At 36.6% G+C, this 23,723-nt stretch overlaps 1 protein-coding gene and 1 long non-coding RNA gene across 3 annotated transcripts in view; one reads left to right on the top strand and one right to left on the bottom strand.

Annotated features, from left to right (window-relative positions):
• The window catches only part of EGFR (epidermal growth factor receptor), a 205,442-nt gene extending 196,033 nt beyond the window's left edge, over positions 1-9,409 (top strand). For both annotated transcript variants that reach the window (XM_087713137.1, XM_087713136.1), the window contains exon 28: positions 3,275-9,409. In XM_087713137.1, coding sequence (XP_087569263.1) covers positions 3,275-3,660 — 386 coding nt within the window. In that variant the 3' untranslated portion in view covers positions 3,661-9,409. The remainder of the gene's footprint in view (positions 1-3,274) is intronic.
• The window catches only part of LOC148045913 (uncharacterized), a 97,051-nt gene that overhangs the window by 6,826 nt on the left and 66,502 nt on the right, over positions 1-23,723 (bottom strand). Inside the window, exon 3 of the long non-coding RNA XR_015696391.1 lies at positions 12,030-12,171. This is a non-coding gene — a long non-coding RNA (uncharacterized LOC148045913). The remainder of the gene's footprint in view (positions 1-12,029; positions 12,172-23,723) is intronic.

Genomic DNA, 23,723 nt, shown 5'->3' with positions numbered 1-23,723 from the left:
ACAAATGAGCCCCACCCACCACCCAGGACGTTACAACACAAAACAGCAACGGACCTACAGCCAGCACCAATCTGCCAATCATGTTACAGCCACACATCCAATCAATCCACTTATTGAAATAAAGCCAGCACTCCACACACCCCCACCAAGATTTACAGAAAGACTGCAGCTCCAGCCACGCTTTAAGCCAAAAACACCAGCCTGAAGATGGCGAGTGAGATGTCGCCGAAACGTTGCCAAGACAATCTCAATCTTACATGGGAAAAGATCCGAATACAACAAGACCAGCATACCTAGACCCGTGAAAATCTACGAAAATATATATATATAAATGCCTAGCCAACAAAGACCACCTGAAAACTGAATTACATGCTCTCACAAATGTATTAATCTCCAACGGATTCCAAAGAAAAACAATTACCAACCTAATCCAAAGGGAGACTCCCCGCAAGAACCGAGACACAGAACAGGACAACGGCATCGCTCTCCTCCCTTACATCAAAGGCACCACAGATAAAATCAGAAAAATTCTCCACAAACTCAATATCAAGACAGCCTTCAACACTGACCAAAAAATAACCAACATCTTAAGAAACCCCAAAGACAAGATCCAGCTAGAAAACCAAAGAGTCTACGAAATACCATGCAAAATCTGCCCTGCAACATACATAGGACAAATGAACAGGAGAATAAATGCACGCATCGCAGAACACAAGAACGCAGTAAGAAAAAAAGAAAAAAAACTTCCTCCCTTTACAACAATAGACACACAGCCAGCACCAATCAGCACCAATCTACCAATCATGATACAACCACACAACCAATCATTCCACTTACTGAAACAAAGCCAGAACTCCACACACACCCCACCAAGATTTATAGAAAGATATCAGCTCCGATCACACTTTAAGCCCAAAACCCTGCCTGAAGATGGTGAGTGAGACCTTGCTGAAACATTGCCAAGACAATCTCAATCTTACATGGGAAAAGACCGGAATACAACAACACCAGTGTGTGTGTGTGTGTGTGTGTGTGTGTGTGTGTGTGTGTGTGTGTGTGTGTGTGTTATATATATGTGTGTGTGTATATGCACACACGCACACGCACACACACATATACTACTAAGACTCTCATTCCTATAACCATTAATTGGTCACAGGTTTTCTAGTATACTACTAAAATTTTCCTTCCTGGCTGAAACAATGCATTATAGGGCAAATATTTTTGAACTAAGGTAGCTCAAGTGAGTTAACTTATGAATGTGTCCACGTTCTGGGATCCATGACTGCAGAGCAAATGAAATGTGGGAAAGTTGTGGCTGTTTCAGTGCTGCTGAACTAACTACTGTGTCACATGATGCTCATTTTGAATGTTCTGCAATGATTTTCCAACTATTCTCTCAATCCCCTTATTCCTCACCAGCCATACTTGCCTGCTGGCCTTGAGTAGGATAATGTTGATTTAATAGCTGAACAGCTGCTCTAATGCTGTAATACTATAATGCTGCAATGATGTTGGAATGGTAGAAATGAGTCAGCAGGGTTATTTTGACTGTTACCAATTTAAGAGTCTGTATTATAAGAGAGGCCCTATTGGGGCATATCTCTCCCTCCGTGTGTGCTTCCATGCTGGTTGTTGTTTGTTTTGAGGTCTGACTAAAGTGTGTGTGTGTGTGTGTGTGTGTGCGTGCGTGCGTGCGTGCGTGCATGCATGCATGCATGCATGTATAATTTGTAGATAAAGCCACTATTTAAATACAAACTTCTGTTTGCTGTATTTGTTCCTGGGTTGTCTCACATAGTCACACTGTACACACTCTGACAGAGTTGTCTTGCTGACTTTCTCACTAACTTTCACCCTCCAAGCTTACCACAAGTAAAGTAAGCAGAAAAGCTGGAAGGAATTCAAAGTGAGTAGGCAGACAGTTCAGCTGTAGCAAGCAAGAATGGTTTTCAATGTTCCTTGCCAGCTTCCTCCCTTCCCTGCCAATGGGGAAGCCATAAGAAGGTGGAAGTCACACCATTGCTTTTTGCCCACTCATAGTAATTCTGTTTCTCTGTTTAAGTAAGGAAATGTCTCAAAATGATGACCCAATGGGCATAAATTGTTTAACCACTTATAATTTCAGTAGTGATAAATCATTGCCTGGAGATTTGACTTAATTATAATCTCTAATATTCTCATTAGCCTACTGCAGTGGTTCCCAAATTGGCAACTTTAAGACTTGTGGACTTCAACTCCCAGAGTTCTCCAGCCAAAAGAGCTAGCTGGAGAATTCTTGGAGTTGAAGTCCACAAGTCTTAAAGTTGCCAAGTTTGGGAACCACTGGCCTACTGAATAAGGAGAGGAAACATAAATCTACTTTTTGATAGTAACTGAATTTATCAAACAGAATCTAGTCATTTGTTCCCAGTATTGCATTAAAATCACCAATAAGGATTATTTTAAAAAGAGAATAAGAAAATAATACATTTATTAAATACGTATTTATGTTGGGGGATATAATATTAATGTAATCTTTTATACTCAGCACTGTTACCTTTATCCAACATTACTTGATGAAACCTTGTAACAATGTATTGTTAATTTTGTTTTGTCTTTTAGACTTTTGTTTGTTTTTCAATGACTTGTAGAGTTTTGTGTTCCTAACTCCTGTCCTATCTGCCTGAGATTCATTAATAACAGTCCATGACAATAAATTTTGTATATAAAGTTTCATATAAGCACAGAAATAGAAGAAAATGTGATTTCAAAAATAATCTCATAAAATCCCAAGGAAAGATTTTTGCAACTAGGAAATGTGTTATGACTTCTCAGAGCACTATTGCTTCAGTGACTTTACATAGACCTGCCAGGTGCAGCTATCTCTTTGTATTATCAAACACTGCTATAATCCTTTTCTTTTGCTAATCTTTCATCATATGCCAACATTCATAAGGGCTATGTGAAGGAGACTCCATTGATTTTAAAGAAAATGTATCTTTACCAATAGATAAAATTAATTGCAGATTGTGGTGTTTGTAATATATAAATTTGATTTTTAAAATACAGTAATTGCACAAGTTAGTGTGATCTCTGTCTCCAGAAGGCTGTATTAATTGAATAATTGATGCCTCATATAATAATAATAATAATAATAATAATAATAATAATAATTGATGCCTCGATAATTGATGCCTCATTAATAGAAATTTGCAATAAATAAAGGTAACGTGTTGAGTCATATATACAGTCCTTAATACATGCTTTGTATTTCTTTCTAAAATCATTTCAGAATATGTAAACCAGCAAGTGACCCCAAAAGAAGCAAGTGCATCTGCTTCTATGGTACAAAATCCAGTCTACAGCATTTTCTCCCTTCCCATTGATCCAAAGCCTATGAATGATTCAAATCATCAAAAGCTGCATAACACAGCACTGGATAACCCAGAATATCTCAACACAAGTTTCTCGCCTTTGGCTAACACAGTTTTTGATAGCTCCTCCTACTGGGACCAGACAACCAACCACCAAATCAATCTGGACAATCCAGACTACCAGCAAGACTTTTTGCCCAGAGACAACAAGCCTAATGGCATTGTTAAACTTCCTCCAGCTGAGAATCCAGAATACCTAAGGGTAGCAATGCCAAAAAATGAATACATTGAAGCCTCAGCATGACTCTGATAGAGGCTTTGAATTGTCTCAGCAATGTAGGAAAGAAACACAGATGAAAGAATTGTTTGCTGTATATGGTTAGGTTAAAAATCATTATTACATTTTGTAGTACACTTTTATCTTCCAAGTGTCTGTACTGTTTCAGCAAGTTTGCCTAGAATTTCATTTATTTCAGTGTTTACAAAAGATGCAACAAAGAACCAAGAATTATCAACCAGCAAGCAATGTTTTTTCTTAAGCTATATATACAAGTACAGCATTTTTCTGAATATTAACTGCTGTATTAAGCATCCACCATAAGTCCTTTTGATACCATATCTTTTATAGGTCATTTGTGGTGGTACTTTTAAAAAGCCTTTATGATGGCAAATTACAAGTTTATGCCATGTAGATCATAGTGAGAGGAGCACAGAATAAGTGGAAGGACTTAGACTCAAATCATTTTGCCAGTCTCCTTAACAGAGTTACCAGCAGTTTAATTTAAAGAGAAGCTTGTTCCTATCCTTCAGTCCAGCTAGTTGAACACCATCTTATTTGCTATTTTATTTGCAATGAAAATAGTTCTTTTTAAAATGTGAGAATTCTGTTCAATATAACCTTTGATTACATTGGGAGAAAGAATGCCTAGTTCTTCATACAGCACACACTGCCACTACTATTGCTGGGAAATTCTGCAGGTTTCAATTCAGGAATGTTGATAAAATTCAAAAAGTTAGACATTCAGGAATGATCATCAGGTACTCTGTCACATGTCTCTGTAATGCTCATTGTAGATATGAGTAGCATCGTTGTCTGTTGTGGTTTTGTGTTTGTATCTTAGTTTCATGATTTTAAAAATATGAAAAATGAACTTAAACATCTGCAAATGGAAAACATTGATTCTTGTTTTGCACATACAAACATTCCACTTCACTGCCTTGCTACATTTAAACACAGTATGTATATAAAGTGGTGAAGAAATGCCATTCGGCTAAAATCAAATTATTACATACATAACTGCATGCACTAAGGATGGATGTTGGGGAAATCTATTACAAAAACTGAAAAAAAATCTATGCGGTGAGTCAATACCCATTTATCATGATTTTATGCAGAAATTATTGGTAGAGAAAAAATATTAACCTTGGAGATAATTGCATTGAGAGAAAATATTTCTGTACCAAAATTCAGCATTATATGATAAATAAAACCAGTTAATTTGCAGGAGTCATATGAAGCATAATTCAACAGCTGCATTTAAATAGGTAAATTAACTTATTCTCCCAAAATATACCATCAATGTAGGATGGTTTTCAGACCAATCATTATATATTAAACTGATGTTTTAATACAATGCTTGAACCTATTTTTACTCAGAACTAAATCTGACTGAATTCAATACAGTTGTCTCTGTAATAGTATATAGGATTGCAGTCTAGTAGTGTAATACAGTATAGGTCTAATTTTAAAATAAGATCTATTAAAATTGGTAGGATTTATTTTTGTACTAATATTCATAATATCGTAGCTTGACTAAGCCTGGCTCCATTGATTCTCCTGGTCTCTTATCTCCTGGGAGAGGGTAGCAGTGCTGTCTAATACTGTTATCCCTCTTATTTTGAGTTTATGACTTTGCTATAAAGCCACTATACATCAATTTCCATATTGTTCAAATAACAGTGAATGTAATAATTAGAATCACTGCCTTAATTACAAATGAAAAATCATTGAGCAATAATTATTCCTCTTTTTAAGGATACTATAAATTCTGCTAGTAAAGTACATGTAGAAAATAGCCCTCGGTATAATTCATTATTTTGGATTATGGCATTTCATATCCCAGGAAATATAAGGTAAAAATAATCACACAGGGGGGGGGGGATCACACACATGAATGTATCATCAAAAAGTTGGTGCTGTTCTAAATAGTTCACTATGAAGCACCAATCATCATGAATATCTATTCTTACAATGTTGATTTGGCTCTGGGTAATGGAAACGAAAGACTATAGAAACAATACATTTATCTGGAAACTCTGAATTGGAGAAAACAAATCCAGTATCTTACTGTGAAAGTATTTCAAATATTTTACATATTAATTGCATAGAAGAGATAAGACTTAAGGATGCCTGCATATATGCTGATGGTGGATGCTATCTGTTTGTGTCAAATTTTCAATTATATGAACCATATCTCTCCACATTGTATAACATATATTACTTGTATTATGATCTGGCAGTTTTGGCTTTGATTATGTCTAGCAATCATGTTTTTATGGTAGCCTCATTTCCTTTTACTAATGATTCTGAACTTAATTGCATTTTCCAGTGAATTTGGCCAAAATATATAAAGCATATGATTCTGGCTCTATGTTTATTTTTATATGCTCCATATTTGCTTGTTTGTTACATTTACTATATATAAGGAATGTGCAAGAGCCTTTTCCAACACCACAGCTTGAACAAGTCAGTTTTTTTTAGGGTCTAACTTTTGTAGCCATAGGTAACACTGGGAAATATGATAGTGCGAGCTAATTCTTGTTTAATTGCCAGTATGCATATGTACTAGATACATGCAATGAACTGTATATACGTTTCCTGCTCTGATTTGCAGGAATTAGTCACAATTCCTGCAAATCATTTTTATGCATTCTATATGCATGAAGTCAAGTATACAACTTATTTTCTTATATAGCAGGGAGATATACAATGTAAAACCACTTTGGATTGCTACATATAATGATTTTTCCTTTGAAAACTAATACTGATTCCCAAGCAAAAGATTTGTGTAAATTGTGGTTACATATGAAGTCATCCTAAGTGCAAGATATTTTGCATTTCTGAACAATGATTTCATTTTTGGGACTTAGATAATAAAAGAAAAACTATTACCTACCTCTTCAATGTCAATAGTTGTTAACATGCTCTAATTTTCTATGATTTATATTTCTCTGTGAGAAAATATGTTAGAAAAAGTAACAATTGTCTTTTGATTGTTCTTCTCAACCATGTTTAAATTGTGTATCAATAGTGTGATCTATAGTATCTATCATGCTGCCAAGGGACAACGCTGCAGATATAGAATCTTCAGTTGCTGTTAAGTGTATTTCTTTCTCTTTAAGATTCATATTATCTTTTCATATTCTTTATAATCCACTTTTTATCTGGTATCAGATTTTTTAAAATAAGTCTTTTTAAAAAACAATCATATAGCTACTATACATTAAAATACATTTCTTTTTACATAAAAAATGGATATTTGGATGTTAGAACTGAGGACATTGTCAAGAAGACATTCTTGTTATAAATTCATAAATAGAAAAATAGTTATTACAACTTTCATAGGTTCTCATTATAAATGTAAGGGAACATTTAATTGTGATTGGGCATGACTAGACTAGACTTCTCCTTTAAAGAAGGAAGTATGTAGAGCAACATCAGTCAGTGAATGGCAAAAATTGCTCATCTCTTTTTAAGATAGGCTTCAGTATTAATAAGGGTCCAGGGGAATGATAATATGACAGCCATTTTTATTAAACGGTGTTTAATAAGACTGTACCAGAAAGACCCAGTCCATCTTTAGCCAACAAAGGTTTTCTGAGCAACCTTTAGCTCAATCTATTTCAAAGTTGCTTGGAGAAAATGAAAATTTCCCTGGAAATAAGATCTACCCGGATAATAAAGCCCAGTTGGGCTTTTGAACATGTGCTAAAATAAGCCCTCCCTAAAAATATTGCAACACAGCAGCAGCCATAAAATGACCACACTTGCCGCCTTCTGCACCTCAAAAATAATAAGACCTCCCCAAAAATACGTTCAGTGCTTATTTTGGGTGTCAAAAGAAAATAAGACCCTGTCTTATTTTCAGGGAAACATGTATATGTTATATAATTTTCCAAAGAAAAAGCAGAATATAAAGATAATTTTAAAAGTACAGAACTGTACTATAAAAATAGAGGGAATTGTATAATTGTTTGATAAAATTTATATAATTCCAATGGAAGAAAATATCTGTAGCTCAAGGTTGAACTTTGGAGTCCTTGATGTTCTCTGTGCTTGCAGATGTTTTATTTCTCAACTAGGCACCATCATCAGCATTAGGCAATATCAACAGCACTGTAGTGCACGATTTAGAAAAAGAAAGTCAACTTCTCTGACCAGATTCACTAAGGAAAAACTGTGTAGACAACATGTAGATATACATGTGGGTAAGCTATTTGCTATATAACAATTCAATTTGCTAACTAAGAACAGGATGTATATTCTGGCCCAGAACTCATAAGTATTTCACCAGGAATTAGAAAGAATTAGAAACTGAATTCAAAATGATCCTGTGGAATTATTATGAGATCATTAAAATGCATTAGCTTTATGTAGAGATTAAAATAGGTCTATAAAGTATTTGTAGTGTTTGTTTAGCTTCCAAACCACTGACTTGCATTTCTGTCCCAAATGGATGCTCTGCAGGAATAATATCAGTTATACAGGAATTATACAAATGCATATCAGTAGATTGAGCATTGTAAATACTGTCATCTATGAAAGCAGTTTGTATACCAATTGAACAAATATAATCCAATTAATTGGCACAATAGACAAATTAATAAATAAATGACACAATTTGTATACATGTTTTAGTGTTAATCTGTGTATATAAAATGATGAACAATATTTGTATAATTCTTTTCCATCTTTTAATATATGGAATTTATTATAATATAGCCTATTACTTTTGATATTTGGTAAAGGACAGCCTTCTGGTATTATTGATACTGAAAGTTCTGCTTTTGTTTGTTTTTTTAACTTGATACTTGAAATTATATCAACATGCAGAATATACAGAAAATAAGAGAATTGTTATCCCAATGCATTCATATGAAATTATATTCCAGCAAAATTAATGGAAATTGCTCCTTAAAATCTTGGGGTAACAATATTATAACAGTTATTTACAGCATTGATTGACCTTTAAGATGTTTATTCCTGCTGCCCTGTCCAATAATCAACAGTAATCATACAACCAAGAGAGGACATTTATTGGAGAATTTTTGATTTCCAATGTGTTATTTCTGGATACAGAAATATTCCAGGTATTTCAGAAGATTTTCTTCCCAGTGTTGAAAATACAAAAATTCAGAGATATTAGCAGGAAGTAATTAAAATCAGAGATCTTATCAAGAGAGAAAAAGACAGACAGAGATTGTGTCTATGCCACAAAATTCCACTATTTGGTATTATGTAAATGAAATTATCTCTCTCTAAATAATATTGTTTGATAAAATGCTAGACATTTGAACTGCTTTGAACTGCTTTATCTGCTTTGATTCTTTACAATTCTAAAATTTCCAGGGAAAGAATACATGGGATATTTTTCTATATGCTTTGCATTATAAATGTAAATATTCTTTTCTTCATAATCTGAGAAAGAGACAGAGAGAGACTACTGTACAGAGAAGAGAAAGTGGAAACAGCATCATGAAAGGACAGTAGTGTCATTCCTAATCTAATTCCTATTAGATTAAAGCTAAAGAAATGCATTTTATAAAACTTTTGAAAAGAAGCACTTTGTGAAAAAGAAATGGCCACTTTAATATTTTGTTTTGTTTTTTCTTACAGTCCATTCTGGAAGTGGCAGTGGCATAAGCTACCAATATTTCTTTTATGCAAAATATTTTTAATCGTAAATTTCACATGCTTTGCTTTCAAAAATAACTGTAATTTGTTTTTAAAGCATGGTTGTTTGTATCTCAATAAAGCCTATGAAACAACCCTCTTTCAACTTGTTATTATTTAAAGATGTGGGTTTAGGCAATCACCTTTTAGGTAGTGGTCAAATAGCTATCTGCAGGAGAAAAAATCTGGCACTGGGGACACCCTTCTATCTGTCAGCCACTATGTGATGATAAAAAAAAAATCAGAATCAGAATTTCATTATTTTCAGGCACATAGAAGATATTCAGGTCATCTTTTTCTGCTTCTGGAAAGAATTGCTATGCTTTAAAAGCAGCTTACAAGGAACTAAAATATGTTAATCACTACTGGAATAAATTCATTGATAAATAGATGGATATAATGCATATAATAAAATGTATTGAAAATCTGCAGCAATATCCTATAATATTCTGTAAACCATCACAAGACAGCATAGAACAAATCAATGAAATATACTATATTTTAGTGAATATTATATGACATCTATTCTTCAGTTTGACCTGTATGTGTGTTTTGCATATGTATGCATATACTGTATATATTGTACTTTTTCAGTTTTCTGCTGATGTTAATAAGCAATCTCAACAGGAAAATGCAGGATCAGAAATATCACCCTATATAGCCCTTTGGAAACTCTAAGACTTTTGACTGTGTCCTCAAAGATGTAAGTGGCATTACTAGGAAGTCAGTCAGTCTCTCCTATACTCTATATAACACATTTTGTTCCATTCTTTTGGTTTTGCTTATTTTTATTTTGTTAAACTGCACTGCTCGATGAATAGAAAACCTAAGTACACATGAGACTCTGGGTTATCCATAAAGTCACTGAACCTACTCCCAAATAAGTATCAAAAGACTCCAAAGTTCCATGTACCTTAATCAAGTGACACCACTGAAAAAGGTGGGATAAAGTCTAGATCAGTTTTAGAATTGGCATTATGTAGCCTGCAGATTCCTTCCAGCTTTGCAATTTCATGACACAAATTCAGCTTCCAGTGCAACATTTTTGATAGTACTTTTTATTTTGATTATAAATTAATTAAATTTCTACATGACCCTTATCATCATTTCTCAACTTTCTCTTAACCCTTAGGTCTCAATATGTCCAAAGCATTTGTACAAGCCAAATAATGTGCAGAGTAAGAATAATGCATGTCACAAAATTGTCAGTTGATGATTTTTATAAGTGAATGGATGAGTGACAGATTTTGCTTCGAGCATTCAATCTCCTTAGTTGCCATTTTTTATAAATACAATATAGCTCTGGAAAAGGATATATTATCACAAATAGATTATGTCCGTATTTATTATTATTTTTTGTTTGTTAAAGCAGTTTGTATAGGCATGATTCAGAACAGCATTAAAAAAACCAATAGCATACTTTTATTTGGAAAAAAAATGCACAAAAAGCAATTTCAGAGTCCCAAGCAAACAGAATAATGAATACAGGAACAACATATGGTGTCTAGGAGCTTCCATCCTCTCCCCTTCCTTCTCCTAACAAGCACCTGAGACCATTTGACTGCAGCACCTCCCCCAACCCCACCCCTGATATTGATCGCACCGTGTCTTATGGCTGCCACAGAGGTGGGTTGTTCCTGGTTCAGCCCAGATCAGGCAAACTGGTAGTAGCGGCAGCAGGAGACTCCGTCCTGCTGCTTCTGCACATGCAGGAGCATGCTCAAACCGATAGTAAAAAATTGGCAACCCACCACTGGGCTGCCAGCATTGGCAGCTAGCCGATTGGCTGGCGGTAACTGACCTGGGCTGCCAAAAGCCTGAGATGAACAGTGTGGCATCGAATGCGCCATGCCGAAGCGTGTGGGATGGAGGGGCTGTGGCCCATTGGCCAGGGCGAACAGCTAGGGGCATGTCAACTGAGAAGAAAAGCTAGTGGTGAATGGTTGGAGGCAAAACCCTGTGGAGAAGCAGGCACGGCCAAGAGTAGGAGCCAAAAAGTCCCATTCCACATCTGGTGCATTGCCTGGGAAATCCAGGTATTTTTGAAAGACAAACAATATTGGAGTATTCCAAATTTCTCTTATTGTTGCTATTCCCTGCTGACCCTGTACAGACCTTACCATTGAGAATTCATCATATATATTTATTGCTTCAGCCACTGCAAATTGGAACACAATTTGAGGGGGGGGTAATTAGAAAACAAAAGTATAACTTTTTAGAGGATTCTATGTTTTGTATCAGAATAAAACTTGCTGTAGAGGCAGGGTGGGACGTCACAAGAACACGACATGCAATATTGGGGCTCCAGGATTGCTGTCGATATCTCTGTTCCTGGACAGTCCTTTTGGACCTAAACTGTTCTGAAGGAACAATGATAGAGAAGAGCATGTCCTGCTGATCTCAGGGACATCACAAAGTTCCTGATTGATCCAGGAGAAAGCTCTTTTTTGCCAGCTACAAGAGAAGCAGCCAAAATGGCTGCAGAAGGTTGAGACAAGCCCCTGAAACAGAAACAGTACAGAAGAGACAGTTTGTCAAAATGGTGAGAAACGTTTTTAGTATTAGAGAAGGGAAAACCCAAAAGACTTGGAGTTTAAAATAAAATTGAAGACAGAAGAAAATAAACGGTGAATTAACCCTGGTTTAAAACTATTGTGTTATCTTTTCTATTTTAACTTTGTTTGTTTTCTATGAATGGACTTTTTACAAATGCCTCTTACTTTTAAACAGGACTGGTCTCTTTTTTTCCTTCCTCCTCGATACTTTTTCCATTTTTTGTATTCATGGATTAAAAGTTTCTCTCGTAAGGCTTGGTCAAAGCGTAATTTTAAACATTTTTCTTCTTCTTCCGGAGCTTGGAGTCTACAGAGAGAAATAAAATAATAGAATGACTTAGAATAGGATTAAAAAAAACTCTTTATTATTGGATATATTGAAGATGATATAATGAATCATTATAATATTAATGGTTATATATTTAGAATACCTTGTCTAAAATGGAGAGACAATAATGATAATTAAACAAAGGAATCAAAATAACAATGTATACAAAGATATATTCATTGACAATATGTGAATTTTGATAAAATTCAAGTGTTGATTATGGAAAGGACGCAGAAAGACCTTGTAACCAATTGACACACTATATGTAGTTGAAGAGGCTTTTATGTTATATGTGTTGTATGTTTGTGTGTGTTTGAAAATAAAAAAAATATTTAAAAAAGAATAAAACTTGCTGAATTCAGTAACTTTTATTCTTAAGGCAAGTATGTTCTGGAGATTGAGTACCAGGTTTGTTCACAGTATCTTCTTATATCTCCTGAAAAACTTACATGTTGGATTTCTACTAAATTTCAGTGAGAATTCAGGCAGAATAAAAGGTACATAGAATTGTACAACAGAAACACTGTTTCTGTGCACTGTATTTTGTATGCCCTGCTGTTCTGCAAAAGAATAATATTTCTAAAGTTATCTTGTTATGATTTTTATTCAAGGTCTACTGAAGGCTTTGAATAGCTCTCAGAAGCCTCCTATTAAATTTTATGGGATTATCAAAGGCCTTCTTTTTAAAAAATGGCTTAATAAAGTTTAACACTACAATTATGGAGGATAGTGAAATAAAGCAGAAAAAAGTCCCAAGGAAGGATATGCTCATAAAAAACATTGATTGACAGTGCTAGTTACAATAAAAATTTGGTTGTATCTAGGCTGCTATTTCATCTCAGGTCAGTGATGTTGGATGGAGAGAGCACTTGAAGAAGATTTAAGACATGGCAGGTCTGTGCTTTTTAACTAGCACTATTAATCAATTTCTCTTAACTTGGTTCTAGACAAACAGCTGTAATGGGCTGGCTGCTAAAGCAAGGTCATGGCATATACTTGAAAGTAAATAAGGAAGACTGTAATTGGGGAGGTCTGTTTGGCAAGAACAAAGAATGCTTATCAACAGGAAATATTGGTAAGAGGTATGGTAAGAGTGGGCAATCGGAGTTTTAGAATTAATTTTCACAATGCATCTTGGAGAATGTCTTTTTAGGAACCTGGGTAAGACAAAGTAGGCTGAGGCTTAAATTAATTTTTAGCTTCCCAGAGTTATCCTGTGGAAAAATTGGTGGTCAATAAATAAATTTATTAAATTAAGGACAACTCTGGACAGCTAGAATCCTGGCAAATTAGAGGTGCCATTTCTTCATAAATTATTTGGTAAAATATTAGTTCTTATCCCAGCTATGGATGGATTCACACTTCTGTTGCAGGAATAGATTTGACAGTGATGGTTAATCTTTTTGGCACTAAGTGCTGAAACTGGAGCATGTGCCCACTGGAACACCAGAACCCGGAAGAGAGCAACTGGTTGGTGCACAGGTGCATGGGAGCCAGCTGCACTTTTGGATTTTGTCACACACATGCATGCCGGACAGATGCTCTCTTCTGTGTGCCAGCGCGCATGCATGCGATGGAACTCAGAAGAGCAGTTGGCAATGGCGCGCATGCTCACAGAGAGGGCTCTGTGTGCTACCTCTGGCACGCATGCTGTAGGTTCGCCATAACAGGTCTATGACTTTGTGGTCCTCCTGAATGCACAGCTAATGTTTAATCAAGCTAAGGAAAACTTTGCCCAACCTTGGGTCATGTAATTCATGCATGTAGAAGAGAAAAAAAATTAGCACCTAACATAGATATACTAGGAAAACTACACCATACAAAAAGAATCAATCTACATTTGTTCAGAAGCTAAAGTTAAAAAGCAGCAAGATTGTTTCGCATATCCAATGGGTTCAATTAATTACAAGAGGAGCCCTAGGGAATGTGCTATTTAGGAAAACCCAGTAAATCTTTTTTGGAAATAATGTCTCAAAAGCAGCTTTTTTTGTACATGTTTCTATTGTTTTACTCAATGGAAAATTTCAGTCAGTTTTTATTTCAGAATTAAGGAGGATATACTGCTTATTGGTCAGTAGTACTAACACTAAATAAAATAGATCCCCTAATAGGAAATCATAAGATGATGATGGTGATGATGGAGGAGGAGGAGGAGGAGGAGGAGGAGGAGGAGGAGGAGGAGGAGGAGGAGGAGGAGGAGGAGAAGAAGAAGAAGAAGAAGAAGAAGAAGAAAGAAAGAAAGAAAGAAAGAAAGAAAGAAAGAAAGAAAGAAAGAAAGAAAGAAAATCCTGATGTTATCTTGGGAAATGCAAAGTTGGTTGGCTTATACAGCACTATAACACTGTAATTCCACCCTTCTTCCAAAGATTTGTCCTAGAAAAGATTGTGTGGTATGTGGAGGGTATGTTTCTAGCTCCAAGAGGCATTTTCATCTGAGGCATCAGCAATAACTGCAGGTGCAGAATGGCAGTACAAATAAGCAGTACCCTGCTACCTTCTGCATATTATCCACTTATCCAATTTGTAAGGGGGAAAAAATCACATTCAGTACTAAAAAATAATGATTTTTAAAGCTTTGAGAAATGGGGCATTGGTGCCTACCTGATAGACTTCTTCTAATAAGGTGGAGATAGCATCCACGAATGGGTTAACACAGTCCATGCTCTGATTGGATTGAGTCTGATTATTAATTAGTTATTGCCCTATATAACCCGCCTTGTGAGTGTCCCCACCCAGCTTTCGGCGAAGGAAATAAGACACTCAATGAGTTATCCAAACCATATTTTACTCAGAACTCAACCTTTATAAATCAGTGACCTACAAACATCCATAGCAGGCAAATTGCCCTTTGGAGGAAAAGTAACCGTAGAGATGGGACAGTCTCCCAATATGGGTGGGCCAGATGCCATCTCCACCATATTAGAAGAGGTGTATCAGGTAGGTACCAATGCCGTTTCTCAATAAGGGTGGAGATAGCATCCATGAATGGGACATACCCAAGCCTGGCTGTTTTCAAGGGTGGGCTCCAGACTGTTCCGAGTGTAGTCCATCAGACCCAACAGCCTGCAAGACTCTGCAACCAAATGCAGCATCAGCCAATGCAAACTTATCTAACTTGTAATTTCTAATAAAGGGAGAGGAAGAAGCCCAAGCCGCAGCCTTGAAAATCTCATCCAGGGATGCTTGTGTGGCCCATGCCATGGTGATGGCTGGACTCCTTGTGGAGTGGATGGTGATGCCCTCTGATACCGACTCTTGACGAGAATCATACGCTGCTGCAATGCATTTACATACCCACCTACCTATGGTGGCCACCAAGACCTTCTTACCCAAGGAGGACGTTTTGAAAAAAACAAATACGTCTTTGTCTGGCGTATATCTGCCGATGTAAATTTTTTTTATAAATATTTTTTTATTTTTGAAAAACACAAACAGACAAAACACACCCAAAAAGACAAAACCATCTTCCATTACAAGTTGTAGAAAGTGTGTCGATTGGTTACAAAAACTTTTGTGCATCCCTTCCACAGTCATCACCTACAATTCATATCAAATCATATATTTTAAATCATTACTATCATCATACCTCAACCTTCATATGACTATAATTGTTTTTATGTCCTTTTATATAAAATATTCCAGATTTAAAGTAAAACCACATAATGGCATTCCATTAGCTCTTCCTAATATCATCCAGTAACATTACATCTTTATAACATGTTCTAAATAAAAATTGATTATATATATATATATATGTTGTATAGCCAAAGGTAGTCCTCGCTCTTACAAATGACAGCTCGGTAGCAGCCAGGTGCGTCTTAGCCAATCAGACGCGCCTGTCAGTTGCCGAGCTGTCAGGCGCGAGTCTGCAGGAATATAAAAGCCTTCCCGAATTCAGGCCAGCCTAGCCCATCATCAAGGGTAGAAAACCCTGATGTGTCAGCCACTGTTCCTCAATCCGAGTTCGCAACCCCCCCCCCCAGTTAGTTCAGGTCAATATAGACCTAACCCTCCCAATGCACAGGCCACCTACCGGCCTAATCACAATCCAGCAACATCCGTGGCTGCGCCCCTTCGCCCAGCTTACCATTTAGCTGCAGTCTTCCACTCAGGGATTCAGGGCCGTCAGACGTCACCTGGAGCTCCACTCCCCGAAGGGAGGAGCTCAGACAGGGACATCCGTATGAAGATCCACCTGCAATCCAATTGCGGCGGTTGGGGCATGTCCGCCATTCTCCTGTGTACTTAGAAGACTATGCATGCGCAAACATCACGCATGCGCACAGCTGGGGGGGAAGAAGTGTTGTATAGCCAAAGGTAGTCCTCGCTCTTACGAATGACAGCTCGGTAGCAGCCAGGCGCGTCTTAGCCAATCAGACGCGCCTGTCAGTTGCCGAGCTGTCAGGCGCAAGTCTGCAGGAATATAAAAGGCAGACTCTGTCCAACCGCCACCCGATCTACCCCAGAGCAGCCGAACATACCGGTCTACTCGGAACTGTTTCGCTGCCTCTTCTTTACAGACTACCCGGTCTACTTCTTGTTACAATTATCTCTACCGCGCGTCCAGCCCGGTCTACTAGCGTTACTTTGTTACAAGTTACTGTTACATTAAATTGGTTACAGTGTTACCGAGCCTCTGTCTTCATTCTCACGTTCTAATTATATATATATATATATATACATACATACATACATACATACATACATACATACATACATACATACATACATACATACATATATTTATATATATATACATATATACATATATATATACATATATATATACATATATATATACATATATATATATATATATATATATATATATATATATATATATATATATATATATATATAAATTAAATATATATATTTAAATATATATATTTAATAACAGAGTTTCTAAACCTCCTTTCGTAGTCACCGTTTGCAATTTGTATCAAATTTCCTCTTATCAAACCAATATACATATGTATGTATGTATGTGTGTATATATACATAGACACACACACACACACATTATTATAATTATCAATCAATTATTTAACTGTATCCATTATCACTTCATTTTATACATAATGCTTTAAATTCAACTAAATTTGACTTAATTTTTTATTTTATTTTTTTATTGAAAATTTAAAAAACTTATACAAATATTTACCTCCCCTCCCCCACCCTCCCCACCCGAACCCATTTCCCCCCTAACCTCCCCCCCCTGACTTCCCTGTATTTTCCCAGAGCAAATACAGGGTATAAATCTTTAACAATCATATTATAAAGTAAACTAAAAAAACTTTAGCATCATCCTCACTTGTACTTTAACTCCTCTTTTGTTAGGCTAACTCTAAACAAATTATGTCATTACTTGCTTCTTCAATCATAGGCTATCTGGAGTTTCTTAGTCCCATATTTATTTTGAATATAATCAATCCATCTTCTCCACTCCAGTTTATATTTCTCCTCTGAGTGATCCTTGAGATATGCTGATATTTTATCCATCTCTGCTAAGTTTGCTACTTTTAATGTCCATTCTTGAATAGTAGGCAAATCTTCCTTCTGCCAGTATTACGCCACCAACAGTCTTGCTGCCATTGTTAGGTTCAAAATCAATTTAGTCTCTATAACAGTACAATCAGTAGTTATACCTAACAAGAATAACTGAGGGGTAAACTTTATCCTCTTTTTAAAAATATTTTGCATAATCCACCATATTTTTATCCAAAATGCTTTAACCTTTTTGCAAGTCCACCATATATGGTAATATGTAGCATCAACACAATCATATCTTCAGCATTTAGGTTGTAAATTCGGATACATGCAAGCCAATTTTTTAGGATCTAAGTGCCATCTATAAAACATCTTGTAGAAGTTCTCTCTCAGGTTTTGGGCTTGTGTGAATTTTACATTTCTTACCCATATCTTTTCCCATGTACCCAGCATTATTGGTTCTTCAAAATTTTGTGCCCACTTTATCATACAGTCTTTAACTAATTCTGTTTCAGAATCCATTTCTATTAATACATTATATAACCTTTTTATATGCATTTGACTTTGATCCTAATTTGTTTTAATAGATTGTCCTCATCTTGCGTAATACCAATTTTCTGATCTTTTTTCCATCTGGCCTGTAACTGTCGATACTGAAACCATGTTTGGATTACCTTTTCCTCTTTTAGTACATTCAAGGGTTTTAGCTGTAATACACCTCTTTCTATAGTAAGAAGCTGTCTATATGTGGTTACATCCTGTTTTTGTGCTATTCTTATGTTCTCTATTGCATGTCTGGGAATTGCCCACATAGGTATCTTATCATTTAATTTATGTTGGTATTTTTTCCAGACACGCAATAAAGCATTCCTTAATATATGACTTTTTAAAGTCTTATCCACCTTCTTGTCGTATATCAAATAAGCATGCCAACCGTATATCAAATCATGCCCCTCGATATTCAGTAATCTATCCTCTGTTGAATTAATCCAATCACTAATTAGTGATAAAACTACTGCTTCATAGAATAGTTTTAAATTTGGTATTTTCAAGCCTCCTCTCTCATGTACATCTTGCATTGTTTTAAGTTTTATTCTCAGTTTTTTTCCTGCCCAAACGAATTTGTTAATACCCTTCTGCCATTCAAGCAAGTTTGCATCTTTTTAAAGTATTGGTATCATTTGAAAAAGAAATAAAAACTTAGGCAAGACATTCATTTTCACTGCTGCTATCCTTCCCAAAAAAGACAATTGTAGTTTTTCCCAATTTTTCATTTCTACCTGTATTCTATGCCATAATGGTTCATAACTATACTTATATAGTTTGAAGTTGTAACATAAACTCCTAAATATTTAATTTTTTTAACTATCTCACATCCTGTTATTCTTTCTAATTCTTCCCTTTGATTAGTGTTCATATTTTTAACTAACATCTTTGTTTTCCCTAGATTTATTTTAAACCCAGATACTTGGCCATATTGATTAATTATATTTATTAAGATTTTAGTAGATTTCCCTGGTTGGGTTAAAGTTATAATCAAGTTGTCCGCAAATGCTCGTAATCTATATTCGTGATGCCTAATCTTAATTCCCTGTAAATCATCTGACCCCCATTTTTTATTCAGCAATAACTCCAGGGTTATAATAAACAATAATGGCGATAGGGGGCAACCCTGTCTTGTACCTTTCTCGATTTTAAAAGATTCTGTTAGACTTCCATTGACTATAATTTGTGCTGTTTGTTCCTGATATATTGCATTGATTGATTGTAGAAAACATTTGCATCTTTTGCATTGTTTTCATTAAAAATTGCCAATTCACTTGATCAAATGCTTTCTCTGCGTCTAGAAATATAAGTGCTGCGGGGACTTGGTTATTCTTTCCCAAATACTCCAATATATTAACAATTTGTCTTACATTACTTCTCATTTGTCTCCCTTGTATAAAACCAGTTTGATCATTGTGAATCAGTTGCTGAGTAACCAGGGGTGGGTTTCTCGCCCCGTTCCAACCGGTTCGGTTGGAACGAGGCCGGCGGCGTCCTCGTGCACGCACGCGGCGTCCTCGTGCACGCACGCGGCGTCCTCGCGCACGCACACGGCGCATGCGTACTAGCGTCCGCGCGATGCTCCAGCTGCTCCTGGAGGATCGCGCAGGCGCTGTATGCGTTCTGTGCATGCGTAGAAGCGCAGAATTCGTAAAAACCGGGTAAGGAGCAGGCGCGGGTGTGCGGGGGCGCGCGGGGGGGGGGGGGGCTTCGCCGTTCCCGGAAGTTACTTACTTCCGGGTTCGGCGACCAACCGGATCGCAGGGACAGGTGCGAACCGGTCGAAACCCACCCCTGTGAGTAACCAACATCAACCTATTCGCTAGTATTTTGGCAAAAATTTTATAATCTGTATTGAGTAATGATATAGGCCTATAATTTTTTGGCTGACTAAGATCTTGATCTTCTTTGGGTATCAAGGATATAAAAACTGTTCTCCGAGATGGAAGTACCTTTCCTTCCATTTGGATTCTGTTAAATAATTTCTTAAGAGGTTCTACCATTTCTAATTGTAAATTTTTATAGTAAACCGCTGTCAAGCCATCTGTGCCCGGTGCATTCCCAGCCTTTAACTGTTTAATTACCTGGAAGATTTCCCCCGAAGTTATTGGTTGATTCAATCTCTCCCTTTGCTCATCCTTAACTATAGGTATTTTTTCTTTGTCCAAGTATCTATCTATATCTAAGCCTTGTATTTTATCACCCATGTACAATCCTGTAAAAAATTCAAGGAAGGCCTTTTGGATCATATCCTGTTGATAAACTTCTTTACCTTTATATTTTTTGTATATTATATTTTTGTTTCTTCTTGGTCATATATGCTAACCATCTACCTGGTTTATTTGCATTGCAAAAAGTATTATGTTTAGCATATAACAAATTAGTAGCCACCTGATCTGACATCAGCATATTAAATTGCGCTCATAATAGGGTAATTGCCTCTTTTATCTTCTTCTCTCCTGGGTTTGATATTAACTCCTGTTCTTTCTTCTTAATCTCTTCCTCTAGTTCCTTTCTTTTTTCCCTCTGTCTACGTCTATGTAACTTATTTAAATTTATTAGGACTCCTCTCATATACGCTTTGCTTGCATCCCAAACCATTTCCATAGATGTACCCTTGTTCATATTAAAAACAAAATATTCTCTCAACAATTTTTTACATTCATTGACATTTTTCTCATATCTAAATAAATTTTCATTTAACCTCCAACACCTTCTAGATTCCTTCCCATATTCCAATTCCATCCAAACCGGTTAAGGCTCTGGAACATATCTTCGTCTTCTTTACCTTAGAAAGCAAATCATTTGTAGTTAGTATAAAGTCAATCCTAGAAAAAGATTGATGTCTATCAGAAAAGAATGTAAAGCCCTGTTCTTTAGCATTTCTTTCTCACCAGATATCTCTTAGCTCCAAATCATCCATCATATCGAAGAAAGACAGGTAATTTCACACATGTTTGGATATTTTGCAAAAGACCCTTGTCTTTCTTGGTATCCAAAACTCCATTCCAGTCACCCATTAATATGCAGGATTTACAGTTCCATTGTATTAACTTGGTATGGAGCATCTTGTAGAATTTGTCTTCTTGTTGATTGGGGGCGTATACTCCCATTAAGAGTAGCTTTTCCCCTTCTAATAATAGTTCTATTGCAATATATCTTCCTTGAGAGTCTGCTTCAATTAGTTCAGCTTTCATATCCTTTCTTAGGTATATAACTATACCATTTTTCTTCTCTGAGACGGAGGCTACAAAATGTTGTCCAAGTCTTGCATTCATCAAATATTTCTGGTCATTTGTTCTAATATGTGTTTCTTGCAGGCAAATTATATCATTCTTGAACTGTTTCAAATAATGGTTTATTATTTTCCTTTTCTGTGGTGAATTTAAGCCATTGACATTCCAAGTTAAGAATTTAATTATCATCTTTAGCTCCCTGAAGCTTTTAAAGAGCCATCTGGAAATCCTGTAGTTTCTTTTTTCGCCTGGCTCTTCCTACCGCTTCTGAGCTAGTATCTGTGGCTTCTTGAGCTGTTGTCTGAGCTTGTTGCTGAGCTTGTTGCTTCTTTAGTTCTTGTTCCATATGTCTGGTAACCACTCGGGTTTGTCTTTGCTCCTTGGATCCTTCTAATTCCGCCAGAGGGGTCCAAACTTGGGCCATCTCCAATGATCCTTGAGTATCTTGCTGTCTGGTCTGTCCTTCTTGCTCCCTTTCTCTGGATTCTGGAGGCGGGGAGGTGTCCAGCCTTTACTACATTGCTGTAAAAATCTCTGGCCTTCCAAACTGAGTTGAGACGATATCTTTGTCCCAGGTAGTTGACCACTAATCCAGCTGGAGCTTCCCATCTGAACTGTAACTGACAGTTTTTGAGTTCATCTACTAGGAATGCATAGTCTTTTCTAGATCTCAGCATTTTAGGTGAGATTTCCTTCAAAACTATCACCTCCTGGCCCGCAATCTGCAACTTGGTTTTATAAGACTCTTGTAATATCAAATTCCTCATGTCCCTTGTGGCACAATACACTACAATGTCTCTTGGGAGTTGTTTCTGTCAGGCAATCCATAAATTAACACAATATATCTTGTCTATTTGCCAGTCAAAGTCCCCTCTTGATCGGCCCAACAATTGATCAAAGGCTTCTGAAAGAATCTCCTTCAGGTTTTCTTGATTTTTCTCTTTAAGGCCCCTTATTCTCAGAGCAAATTCCATCTGTCTGTACTGCAGCATTGTGATTTCATTTTCTGCATCATAAACCTTGCCTTGGACCATGTCCATTTTAGTTACCAAATTAATATTGGACTCATTAACTTCTTCCACTTTTTCTTCCAAAACAGATACATAGCCAGATAAGCATTTAAAAGCTTCTAAAATATCTTCTCTAATTTCTTGGTTGTGAGTCTGAACTAACCCCCTAACCACTTCCGAGATCTCCTTAAAAGCAGCAGAAACCTTCTCCTGTATTTTAAGTTCTAACGTGGCTGCATGGTCTTTTAAAGCATCATTTAAAACTCTTTGTAGTACTTCTTGATTTAAAGGTTCTCCAGCAGGAGGAGGAGGGGGGTAGCAATGACTGTAATTTACTTGTCAGGGCGGGGAAACTCCCAGCACTTTTGGAAGCCCTAGTTGTTTTGGTTTGCTTTGAAGCCATTTCCTCAGTTAAGCTTATCTTCCACCAAATTAATAAGTCCAGACAAACTGCTTGTTCCAATTATTACTCTGTAGCTTGCTAATAAATCACTGCTGTTTTAAATGATTTTAAGCTCTGTGGTAGTTTGTAACATTACAGAACAACCCCGCCTTCAGGACTCTTCGGCGCCATTTTATCTTCTGTCTCATTAGTTTTAGTAGAAGGAATTTTTAGAAAAATGGAGTTAAAGTTTGTTTATACATACAGTTGTAAGTTCTCCGGTATTGCTCTGCCTGTTTTAGATTCAGGTGTAAATCAAACATTGAGCAGGGGTGAACACGTGCCTTGGTTTCTGCAGAAAAGCAGAATGAATCCCGGGCGCAGAGTTCGCTGAGTTGCAGGGGGGCTCACACCTTCCACACCCCAGAATTATCTCCTTGGGGGGTTAATGGAGCTCTTCCCAAGCTCAGCTACTGTCCCCCTTCTTCTTTGCCGGAAGAAGAGGTAATCAATCTGTCAGACAACTGATGAATGCTGTCCAGACAGCGTAATGCGATCTTGGGACTGGAGCTGCTAAAGAAAAGAAGCTTCTTCAGGCGACATGGGCACCAGAAGCCCTGACTTAATTTTTTATTATAAGCTTTCATTCAGCAGCAGATGTGGAAATTGACCTAACCAGGAATAGATTCCGAGGAGGCAGCGACAAAGTCAAGAATCCCCCTCCCACCCACCCCAAAGGAGCTCTGAGGGGAGGAAAGTAATGGTCTGCAAACAAGCCCCGGTTTACTGCTTGTTTCCAATGCAGGAAGGAGGGGCACCGAGCGGCAAGCTGCTATGCAAAACTTGGCCTGAAGCCCGCCACTGCTG

Source organism: Thamnophis sirtalis, unplaced genomic scaffold, assembly GCF_051295495.1.
Source record: "Thamnophis sirtalis isolate CommonGarterSnake01/CBP01778 unplaced genomic scaffold, rThaSir2_p1.2 scaffold_4, whole genome shotgun sequence".
Classification (NCBI taxonomy): Eukaryota; Metazoa; Chordata; class Lepidosauria; order Squamata; family Natricidae; genus Thamnophis; species Thamnophis sirtalis.
This window is presented reverse-complemented; position numbering and strand designations above follow the sequence as displayed.